Here is an 11,496-nt window from a genome sequence, read left to right as displayed (position 1 = left end):
ATAATCCCTTGCTATGTGTTGCAGTATTATTTGTACTCGCATGAATCAGAAAAAGGAGTAGTGGTCAGTGGGCTTTATAAGACTTGGCAGCTTTTCCGTCACATCGTGAATCTTTGCACCCAGAAGACAGAACACCTCCCGTGACATCCTGTTTCCTCCACACACGACTGCCTCTGTTCCCCTAAGTAGGGAGTCACCTATCACCACCACTCATCTCCGTCTCCTCCTCCTCCTCCTCCTCCACTGGGGAGTAGCAGGAATCGGGACAAGGGGGACTTCACTGACCAAAGTGAAATGAGATGGGAAGGGAAATGGGGGAGGGGGAGCATACTTTGGGTACCAATTCTTACAAAGTTATTTGGTAGCTGAAATGGAAACAGTCCAGAGCTAGGAAGAATCTGGTGGAGCTGGTCTTATAACAGAGCTGTGGCAATGTGAGAGTGGAGGTCTGTCCTCCGAGAAGGAGGGCACCTGTCTACCTGAATTACAACCAGAGGGATCCTCTTCTTTTCCTCTTCTGGCATAAGGATTGGGCTGGCTGGAAATCCAAACTGGCCTCAGCCCCACCTTTGACCTGCAGCGTTAACATCGGAGTACAATGCAGATTACGCTGTCTTCAGCCACACCTGCCCATCCTCATAGATCACAGTTGCAATTGGGTGCGACTTGGCAGGACTAGTGTTTAAGTTCTTAAAAAACCAACTTACTGAACAAAATTAAAATAGAAACCTGAATAATAATAAAATAATAATTCATTACGTTTATATCCCACTTTTTTTCCTTTCTAAGGAGATTCCCTTCCTCATTTAATCCGTACAACGACCCTGCGAGGTAGGTTAGGCAGGGAAGCTGTATAGGGATTTGAACCCCTGGCCACCCAGGTCTTAATCCGAAACGCTCACCACTACACCTTACCGTCCAACACGCCTGCTGCCCGTTCACGTTCTGGCTTTCTCAGCCTGTCCCTAGAGGCCGCTCTCGCTTCCCTCTCACCGGCAGAGGGCGGGGAGATTCGTTCTCAAAAAATGGTTTATCCAATGTAAGCCCGGAAGTTAACTCCCGAGACGGCGAGTCACTCTTCATTTTTCTGTTCTCTGTGTCTCACGTACACGTAATCTGAGCGGAATCCTCCGCGAGTCCCGCAGCGGTTTTACGTCCAGCCGCAACTGTCGTGAAAGCGAGGGGCACGCCTGACGGCAGCAGTGTCGCGAACGCTCGCAAGGACAGGTAGGAGGTAGGTAAGGAAGGCTGGGGGGGGGGGAGAGAGCTGTTACTCAGGTGGAAGGGGCAGGTGAGGGGGTTGTGTGGGAAGGATATCCATTTCACTTCCCCACCCCGTCTGCCTGCGGCGGGGAGGGACAAGCTGTGTAGCAAAGTTCCCTGCAAGATAAAAATGCAGAGCCATTACTTGAAGACGGTTCTGGGGCCTGTTTCCTATGCCTTTGGCGGAAGGGAGGGCCGCCCCCAGAAGAGTTTGCAGCTCCTTGAGGCTCCCCTCAGTGCATGATAGCGCCCTGGCTGGTCGAGGTAGTTTAGAAAGCCCCTTCCGCTCTTCCTCCTCCTGGCAACAAAAACGCCGTAAGAATAGAATAAAAAAATTCCTTCAGTAGCACCTTAAAGACCAACTAAGTTTTTATTTTGGTATGAGCTTTCGTGTGCATGCACACTTCTTCAGATACACTTGAAACAGAAGTCAGACCCTTATATATATACAGAGGGTGGGGTGGGGGTGGGAATGGCTGATGGGAGTCAATGAGGCACCACATTGAGCCGCATGAAATGGAAGTCCATCAACACTCCCATCAGCCCATCACCCATTCCCACCCACCCCCCACCCTCTGTATATACATAAGGGTCTGACTTCTGTTTCAAGTGTATCTGAAGAAGTGTGCATGCACACGAAAGCTCATACCAAAATAAAAACTTAGTGGCTGGGGGAACCCGGCCAGATGGGCGGGGTATAAATAATAAATTATTATTATTATTATTATTATTATTAGTTGGTCTTTAAGGTGCTTCTGAAGGAATTTTTTTATTTGCTTCGACTCAGACCAACATGGCTACCTACCTGTAGCCGTAAGAATAGGTTAGAGCAGTGGTTCCCAAATCTTTTTTGGGATCATCCCCTCACGGTACTCCATAAAAAGCATCATTCAGAACAGCGGTTTGTACGGCCCACTAAGGAAGATAGCGCAATAAAATTCAAAACAGTAACAATTAATTGCATACTTTTTAAAAATTCAATTAAAGCTATTTAATAATAATAATAATAATAATAATAATAATAATAAATTTTTATTTATACCCCGCCCTCCCCAGTCAAAAACCGGGCTCAGGGCGGCTGACACCAACAGAACCACAATAAAACATAAAAACAATTAATTAAAATACAGATTAAAATACAGTATTAAAATTTAAAGTGCAGCCTCATTTCAAGTAGGCCATAAGTGGCTGACACCAACAGAACCACAATAAAACATAAAAACAATTAGTTAAAATACAGATTAAAATACAGTATTAAAATTTAAAGTGCAGCCTCATTTCAAGTAGGCCATAAATCCAAGCCATGAGGGAGAAAAACACAGGGGTCAGGCTGAGTCTAACCCAAAGGCCAGGCGGAACAGCTCTGTCTTGCAGGCCCTGCGGAAAGATGACAAATTCCGCAGGGCCCTGGTCTCCTGGGAAAGAGCGTTCCACCAGGTTGGGGCCAGTACTGAAAAGGCCCTGGCTCTAGTAGAGATTAGTTTAATCCGTTCAACAAAATTGATGAACTTGATCCAGTGATACCAACTTTTCAAAGTCAGATAGTCATTTAGACCTCCAGCACCCCCTGCTGCCCACTTTCCACCTCTCCCTAGGTAGCCCACATTGGCAACCACTGGGTTGGTTAGATGCACTAACCATGTGCGGCTAAGCCATCTCCTTTGAGTGCCCTATGGTAGGGCTGGTCCTGCTCCCAGATATGCTAAACTTCTGGGAACTTTGAAGCTGGGTGTGTGGATGTGAAGCGGGATGTAGTCTGGGAATATTTTGAAGTCTGGTGGGGAGGGGAAATTTGGAGGGAAATGAATTGTTTTGATGAAACATCTCATTGGATTTAAGCTTGCTTTAAGTATGTAAATGTTTCAGGTGTATTTGGCAAGCTCACAGAATTTACAGTTTGGTATATAACGGCTTAGGGACCCAGGTGGCGCTGTGGGCTAAACCACTGAGCCTAGGGCTTGCTGATCAGAAGGGCGGCAGTTCGAGTCCCTGTGATGGGGTGAGCTCCTGTTGCTTGGTCCCAGCTCCTGCCAACCAAGCAGTTCAAAAGTACATCAAAATGCAAGTAGATAAATAGGAACCGCTATAGCGGGAAGGTTAACGGCGTTTCCATGTGCTGCTCTGGTTTGCCAGAAGCGGCTTTGTCATGCTGGCCACATGACCTGGAAGCTATACGCTGGCTCCCTCGGCCAATAATGCGAGATGAGCACGCAACCCCAGAGTCAGTCACAACTGGACCTAATGGTCAGGGGTCCCTTTACCCTTTACCTTTATATAACGGCTTAGGACTCATTTACTTAAGGGATCACCTTACCTACGTGCCACTTTGATCTGCAAAACTTTAACTTCCACAAGTGCCACACAGTGTTGGATCCAAGTTTATGAGTAGTTCTTTTAGAGTGGCAACACTCTAGCTTTAGCTGTGGAAATCCCCTCTTATTGACATGAGGCAGCAACATCGCTATATTGTTTTAGGTGCCTCCTGAAAACTTTGTTTCAGTGGGCCCATTCAGGCATATGACTTGGAAACATGTGTTTTAAAATTGGAATATGTACTAAATTTATTTTTAATCATATTTCCTAGTGTTTGTCATCTTGGGCTCGTTTGAGAAGAGAGTGGGAAATAAATGAAATAAATAGTGTATCAGTTTATAGGTAGTTTAGAAATATGATTGCATTGATTTTCTCCAGATGGTAATTGCAGCATATTCAGCATTAGAGAGGCAGCAGTATGGTGCTGTAACCATTAAGTCCTTAAATGTATCTTGGATTTCTACCAGTTATGGAATTATTATTTTGAAACCATCACTATTATTATTTTGGGGGGGGGGGTATCTAGACTTGGAAATCTCTCCTTATTGTCAGCATTAACCAGACACAAAAAACCTACAATGAATGTTCACATCACAAGCAATTTTTCTTCTTCAAACTGTTTCCAAATCTCTGAGAATTTTTTTTTAAATGCACACACATGTATGTTTGTGGGACACACTTTTGCCCATTCCTAGCTATGTTAAAATCTTTGATTTCTCCATTGATTTCTATGGCCAGTTCCCGCTTCTGTCCCTAGGGACATTTAAAAATAGTTTCTCAATGTGAACCCGGGAAATGACCTAACTGAACAGTGGAGTAGTTCTGCCTATGTGTCTCTTCCTTTGTACTTCCTCTCTAGCCACTCAGTTCAATTCCCAGACACCCAGTTTTCATTTCTCCAGCCACTTAGTGTTCCTTGCCATTGAGTAACCTAGGGACTGTGAAGGTTTTTTCCCATTAAAGATTGTTTGTATCATTGAAAATCTCATAATTACCCTGTCTGCTGATGTCACCCCTTTTTGGGTGTGAGTGGGGGGGGGCTGTACTGCAGAGCTAGCACACAGCCCTGGGTGGGCTTTCACCCCCATAAAGGTGTGGGCAGGTGCTGTGGCTGTAGCCCTACTTCCTGCTCCTCCTCATTACTTGGTGCAATGGTACAGTGAGTGATTGCCAGCTGACCTCACCTCTGGTAGCTCCTAGACGTTGCCATGTGTGTTATCCATATCCTCCACCTAAGGATGTGTTAGGCGGTGTTTTTTTAAAAAAAGGAGAAAAAAGAGTATATTAAACTGGGAATATTTTATTTATCCACCACTGCCACTTCAAAGATGAAGGCAGGCAGTCATCAGATTAATTTGTTCCTGCTTGAACATGCTCACCTTTAAAGCCTTTCTTCCCAGAACTTCCTGCTTCTCTCTCCCTGGGTCTAATGTTCCCCCTAAGGAGGATTTCTTCCTGAGTCACCTGGCTACTCTTCAGCTACACACCTAGCCATGCACATTTAGAATCATTTCTTTATTGGTGTTTTGTTTTTTTCTCGCCCTCTCAGCCATGCCACTTCTCGATCTCCAGAACCAGCTGGGCATTGATGTTGACAGGTGGATGCTCGTTGGGAGTTCCAAGCAGCCCTACAAGCAGTCCAGTTTGTGCTTTGCCTTTGAGAAAGAGTGGCTGGAGTGTGGTGACGCCATTGGGTCCGTAAGGGCAAAGAAGGAGTGCCAGCAGGAGATGGAGGATCTTGCTGAATGTATAAGCAAGCAAAAAATGGTGAGTGGGAGACCTGAAGCAGGGGCCCAGGGTCAGCAAGTGTGCATCTGTGTGCGAGGATGTATTCGTCTGTTTGCTTTTCTTTTTGCTGGAGTATCTGCAGAAGTTGACTGCCTTTTCCCATGTGCTGCTTGAAAGAAATGGTATGGACAGTTTTGGGGAGAATAGATATGTGGTAAGTTTGCTTTCCCTGGGCAGAAGTTATTAGTAGGCAGCTCATTTCAAAGGCAGAATTCTCTTGTATTCCCCTCCATCCTTGATGCCACACAGAGCTACCATTTGTCTTCCCAACATGAGGGGCAAAGGAAAGAGAAGCAGCTGTGCTTCCTTCTCACTGCAGTGAGAACATTAGAGAGGTAGAGTAATTCACAGCTGCAGTTAGTGTGGGTGTAATAAACTGATTTGTAATTGAGCTCTAAAGCAAGTGGTTGACATAGGATAAGGGAACAGCCTTTACTCTATATGCTGGTAACTGCAAGCAGGCTCTGTGGTTTGTGCGCTAGTGTTGGGGATCCATTGGTTGACCCCCCCCCCCAGGGGCAGGGCCATAGCTGTCAAGTTTTCCCTTTTCTCACGAGGAAGCCTATTCAGCATAAGGGAATTTCCCTTTTAAAAGGGGAGAACTTGACAGCTATGGGCAGGGCTGATGTGTGATGCTGCCCTGCAGTGTAGTCAGACCAAATGGCTTGGTATTCTGACTCATGAATTTTGCCAGTATATGGGACACCTTTTGAGGTGCTATCAGGGTGGGGGAAGCAGGTAGAATTCCAAAATGTAAACTCTGTTGGGTTGGTGGATGTAAGCTGGGAGAAACGTTAAAATATTTTGCAAGCTGCAGCTTGTTGCCATCTTTCAGTGTAATTGGCCCACCCCTTTGAATGTTTTCATCATGCAATGGGAGTGAGGTATTGCTGCTTCAGAGCCTCTCTCCTCTCCTCATCACCTCCCCCAGCCCCACCTGCTGTTAACAAAACAGCCCATCCCTAACTGGGCTTCTCACATCTCTGTAGCCGAGAGTGCAGAGTGAACATCTTGGTCAGCTGTGCTGGCACCTCAGGAGTCTGGCAGACAAAGATCATTTTGTGGCAAGTAGAGAATAGCAGGCCATCTGGAGGGCAGCCATGTGTGGGAGCCCATCAAAGCCTTTCACTAGTAAGGTACCTCCTGGCTCTTACTCTGACACTTTGACCTAAAGAACATAACTGCAAGACTGAGAGTAGCAGAGTTGTCAGTCTATTTGAACTCAAGATCGGCTCTAAAAAAAGAATCTCATGTATGTCCGTTTCCCCCCTTCTCTCCCCACACTGATCTGACATCTTTACACTTGTATAGAAGAGAAGATTTGGGCAGGTGCAACTTCTCACAAAGGAGTGGCAAAGCCTTCCCCTGTTGCAGTCTCCTCTTTTGCACAATTTTTAAAGGGAAAGGCATTCCATGTTTTCCCTTGCATCTGGTTACCCTCCAGTGAGTTGGAGCACATTAAAGGGAGTGCTAAATCTGAGATCTTCAGCAATGGGAACATGCTCCTTTACAAATCCCTACGTGCTCTGACCTGCTGGAGAGGGCAAGATTTAACTCAGAAGGTGACATGCCAACTCTCTCTTCTGTTCCTTTGGCAGGTGAAGCGAATGTTGGCGATTCATGCACAGAGGGAGAAGCTGATAAAAGAGGGAAAATACACCCCTCCTGACAACCATTCTGGGAAATTTGACCCCACACCTTGAACTTCTGCTGCTTACCCTGGAGAAAACAGAGCAGGAGCCACTTCCCAGTCTCTCTTCCTTTTTTGTTTTCCTTTTAAAAAAAAGAGTTCTTTCACTAATGTATCAACAACGTCTGGCTAGGGTGGAGACCTTTCTAGTGAAGTGGCAGAGTGTTCCTGGCTTGAATAAAACCACCTCTTTGGGTCTTGAACATTAAGCTTGAGGTTCTTTTCTCCCCCCCCCCATTTTTGTTATTACAGAGCTGCAAGTGGCCATTTGCTTGGAATCTGTGAAAGTGTGGAATGCACAACATGGAAGGCGACCACCTCAGTCAGAACATGGCTGGGGAATCTGTGTCGTTCCTGATGTTGCTAGGATCGCAACTCTCAGCAGCCCACACAACCTAGTGGTCAGGGTTGATGGGAGTTGTAGTCTAGCACCACCAAGAGAGAGGTTCTGCATCCCGATCTAGGTGCTGAAAATGTTAGCTTCCTTTCACCACTTGTTCCTGCTGTCTCAGACAAGCCTGTCTGTTATTACATTTATACCTGTCTTCTCTCAAGGAGCTCAAGGTACACAGTGCCCTCCCCTTTCTATTCTCAGAAACATTGTGTGAAAGAGGTTAGGCTGAGTGAGGGTGACTGGCCCCAAAAGTCACATAATAAGCTTCATGGCTGTGTGAGGTATTTAACCTTGCCCAGTTCTAGTTTGGTGCTCTGGTTCTGTCAGATACTTCCCACCCATGCATCCCAATCTCTGTTTTCTGCTACTTCTTGGGAATAGAACAGTCTTCCAATGAGTGCAGTATAAGAAAACAAATGGATCTGGACTGATAGCCAGTGGGCTTCTACAGTCTGTTGGGCAGTCCTCTTGCACCCTGGATAGGGGTTGTGGCCCATGTCAAGTTATCAGGAGGGTGTGTGAGTCCTTTGGACTCTTCCCCTTTGAGTAGCCCAGTGTTGACTTCTCCTTTCAGCTTGTTCACTTCCATCTGATCAGTCTCTTCCTTGCTCCTTCCTCTTCTGGATTGCAAATTCACATCTTTTCTAGCAGAGGGCCATTGGACAGAGGGTGTTGCCCCCACAGCCTCTACAATGCCTAGCACACACTCATGGCCCTGCATAAATAAATAGCAACCATTTTCCTTCTTACAGACCTCTTAAGTGGGAATCCTCTATTAAGTAATTGAATTCTCAGAGAGTGATGTCCCAGTCTCTAACATAGAGAGTGTGCAATAGTTTTTGTGGCAAAAAGGCTACCAAATTGCCCAGAGTTTTTTGTTTTGTTTTGTTGGCAAACAGTAACTTGGGAAGTTTTGTTACTGGAGGAGACCAAAGGCTTCTGGGATTTCATTCAGGGAAAGAAGAGGCCTCTGTGCATTTGGGTCCCTACCAATCTTCTGCTTTCATGCTTGGTGGAACCCTCTTTTCTCTCCCTCAAATCCATTGTCTCAGTCTCTAGCCAGCCAGCTATATCATTTTAGGAGCTGTCATGTAGTTCTGCAAGTCTGAGGTATGCAGGGACCAGCTGTTTGGTTGCTTGATCTTCTGCAATACCTGTTCTGTATTGAGATTTGCTGGAGCAACTCGTGTTTATTTACAGGTAGAGAGCTCCAGGCTAGGATTCTGTTCCCTTCTGCCATACCTACCAGCCTAGAACTGTCATCTGTCATCTGCTGGGAAGCAAGGAAATGTTGCTTTTAAACCTTACCTGCCACTTCAATCAAGTCACACTGTTCCCTGGTTGCTCCATGTTTACCTTTCTGACAGGCGCTCTCCCTCCCCCCACATTTGCCTGCCTGCCTGCCTGTCTCTGTAGATACATAAATATTAATAATAGGGGCTGTGTCCCTGCTCACACTGCTACCCAACCCCCTGCCATCCCCCCTCGTATTAACCCATAGAACTTCTCACCTCATGCAACTTCTAAGCTTGCTTTTCACTTTCCCCAACTCCATTTCTGAAGCCATTTCTCTCATATTCTGCAGCCCCACTTTGCATCCATTTTCAGCTTCTCCCCCAAGTCCATGCCACCTCCTTTTCTGCCCCATTTTCCCCTCTCTACCCTACTCACTTTTCTCAGCTCTCCCTTGCACACAGATCCCGCCCCCATTTCCATGCATTCCTCCTCTACCATGCAGACCCTTTGCAGACACCCCCTGTAACCTTAAGATGAATAGAACCTTAAAAGCAAGCCTGTCAGTTACTTTATTCAGTTTAAAAGGGTAAGTTCAGCTGATGGAGGTTGCACATATATGGATGTTTGCTTGTTCATAAAATATCTTTTCTAATTTACTATATTTAATATAGAACATCATGTTGAAAATAATACATGGTATCAGGAGTGCAATACATGATTGTGGGAAGGTAATTACCAGCTGGTGAGCTTGATGTCGATACCAGGGAAGATCCTAGAACAGATAATTAAACAGTCAGCCTGTGATCACCTCAAAAAGGATGCTGTTATTACTAAGACCCAGCATGGGTTTCTCAAAAACAAGTCACACCAGGCAAATCTCATTTCTTTTTTTGATAGAGTTACAAGCTTGGTGGGTAATGAGAATGCGGTAGGCAAAATGTTATCTTGATTTCAGTAAGGCTTTTGATGAAGTTACTGTTAGGTGGATTTTTAGCTCGTTGACTGACCGTACCCAAAGAGTGCCACAGAAGACAGAACCGGGATTAAAGATTGCTTTAACAAATTGGAGAACTATGCCAAAGCTAACAAAATGAATTTCAGTAGGAACAAAATGTCAGGTTCTACACTTAGGCAGGAAGAACCAGCTACACAAATATAAGATGAGGGACATCTGACTTGCAAATACCAGTAGTATATGTGAGAAGAATCTAGGCTACAACCTTAACCTGAGTCAACAGTGATGTAACAGCAAATAAAGCTAATGCTATTTTAGGCTGCATCAAAAGTAGTCTAGTGTCTGGAAGTAATAGTACTGAAGGCAGCCCTGTATCAGGAAGTTTTTAATACTTTATATTTTACAGTGTTTTTATATATGCTGTAAGCCACCCAGAGTTGCTGGGGAAACCCAGCCAGATGGGTGGAGTATTATTATTATTAATACCACTCTATTCTGCCTTGATCAGACCACACCTGGAGTACTGTGTCCAGTTCTGAGAATCACAATTTAAGAATGTTGACAAGCTGGAACATGTGCTGAAGAGGGAGACCAATATAATCGGGGGTCTGGAAATCAAGCCTTAGGAGAAACGGTTGAAAGAGCTGGGTATGTTTAGCCTGGAAAAAAGGAGAGACTGGGAGGAGATACGATAGCCATCTTCAAATATCTGAAGGGCTTGCCACATGGAAGTTGGAGCAAGCTTGTTTTCTCCTGCTCTGGAGGGTAGAACTCGAACCAATTGCTTCAAGTTACAAGAAAGTAGAACTTTCTGACAGTAGCAGCAGTTTGACAGTGGACTCCTTCAGAAGGTGGTGGACTCCCCTTCATTGGAGTTTGTTAAGCAGATGGTTGTCTGTCATGGATGCCTTAACTGAAATTCCTGCATTGCAGGGAGTTGGGCTAGATCACCCTTGGGGTCCTTTCCAACTCTACAACTTTATGATTTGAAACTAACACAACAAAGCCTTTCCCAGCTCCATTCTCATGGCACTCAAACCTTGTTTTAAACTGTCACTCTTTCCCTCAATGTTACCCCCTCATCATTCTGCTCTGCAATTTTTTTAAAATCACTTTTTCTCTGTTTCCTTTACTCAACTCTCTGCTGTTATTTAAAACCATCATTTTAAAACTTTCCTTCTCTTGCCCATGCAAATCCAAGACTGTGATGCAGTACTGCAAATCCTCCAATTGTGTGTGTGTGTGTGTGTGTTACCTCCCACATTACAACTGCCATATACTAATATTCAAGCAATATTCAAGGGAGTGGGTGGTGTTGTGGTCTAAACCACTGAGCCTCCTGGGCTTGCTGATCCAAAGGTCAGCAGTTCAAATCCACACGGGGTGAGCTCCTGTTGCTCTGTCCCAGCTTCTGCCAACCTAGCAGTTCGAAAGCACACCAGTACCACTGCGGCGGGAAGGTAAGTGGCATTTCTGTGTGCTCTGGCTCCCGTCTCAGTGTTCTGTTGTGCCTGAAGCGGTTTAGTCATGCTGGCCACATGACCAGAAAGCTGTTTGTGGTCACAGGCTGGCTCCCTCGGCCTGAAAGCGAGATGAGCACCACACCCCATAGTTGCCTTTGACTGGACTTAACCGTCCAGGGGTCCTTTACTAATATCCAATCAGTGGACCCAAACATGTACCCTTATCTAGCCAAAATGGCCCCCATTATCTCTCAAGAAGGAAGTCTCAGCATGTTTGGGGGAAATCCAAAGATTGCAGCAATACAATAAATGTTTAGGGAAGAAAGCCAATGAGGACTGAACAAGCTCAGTGGGTGTACAATGCTGCCTAGCGGGGGTGGTGGAAAACAGTAAA

General features: G+C 45.4%; 1 protein-coding gene across 3 annotated transcripts; it reads left to right on the top strand.

Annotated features, from left to right (window-relative positions):
* Positions 1–1,100: 1,100 nt before the first annotated feature.
* NDUFS5 (NADH:ubiquinone oxidoreductase subunit S5) lies at positions 1,101–7,263 on the top strand. 3 transcript variants are annotated; one of them, XM_035120776.2, is made up of 3 exons: positions 1,101–1,234; positions 5,126–5,343; positions 6,963–7,263. In XM_035120776.2, the coding sequence occupies exons 2-3, from the start codon at positions 5,128–5,130 to the stop codon at positions 7,065–7,067; spliced, it is 321 nt and encodes a 106-aa protein (XP_034976667.1). In that variant the 5' UTR covers positions 1,101–1,234; positions 5,126–5,127; the 3' UTR covers positions 7,068–7,263. The 3 variants fall into 3 exon arrangements, with proteins under 3 accessions (XP_034976667.1, XP_060131850.1, XP_060131849.1); XM_060275867.1 differs by having other exon boundaries at positions 1,141–1,227; XM_060275866.1 differs by having other exon boundaries at positions 1,158–1,238.
* The last annotated feature ends 4,233 nt before the right edge of the window (positions 7,264–11,496 follow it).

Source organism: Zootoca vivipara, chromosome 6 (genome assembly GCF_963506605.1).
Source record: "Zootoca vivipara chromosome 6, rZooViv1.1, whole genome shotgun sequence".
Taxonomy (NCBI): domain Eukaryota; kingdom Metazoa; phylum Chordata; class Lepidosauria; order Squamata; family Lacertidae; genus Zootoca; species Zootoca vivipara.
Note: the sequence above shows the minus strand (reverse complement) of the source record. Positions and strands in the feature narration are given on the sequence as shown.

Excerpts from the sequence above, each read along its gene's own strand:
- NDUFS5 (XM_035120776.2), top strand. The coding sequence starts at position 5,128 with ATGCCACTTCTCGATCTCCAGAACCAGCTGGGCATTGATGTTGACAGG. Across the intron at positions 5,344-6,962 it reads GTATAAGCAAGCAAAAAATG|GTGAAGCGAATGTTGGCGAT; the intron begins GTGAGTGGGAGA and ends TTCCTTTGGCAG.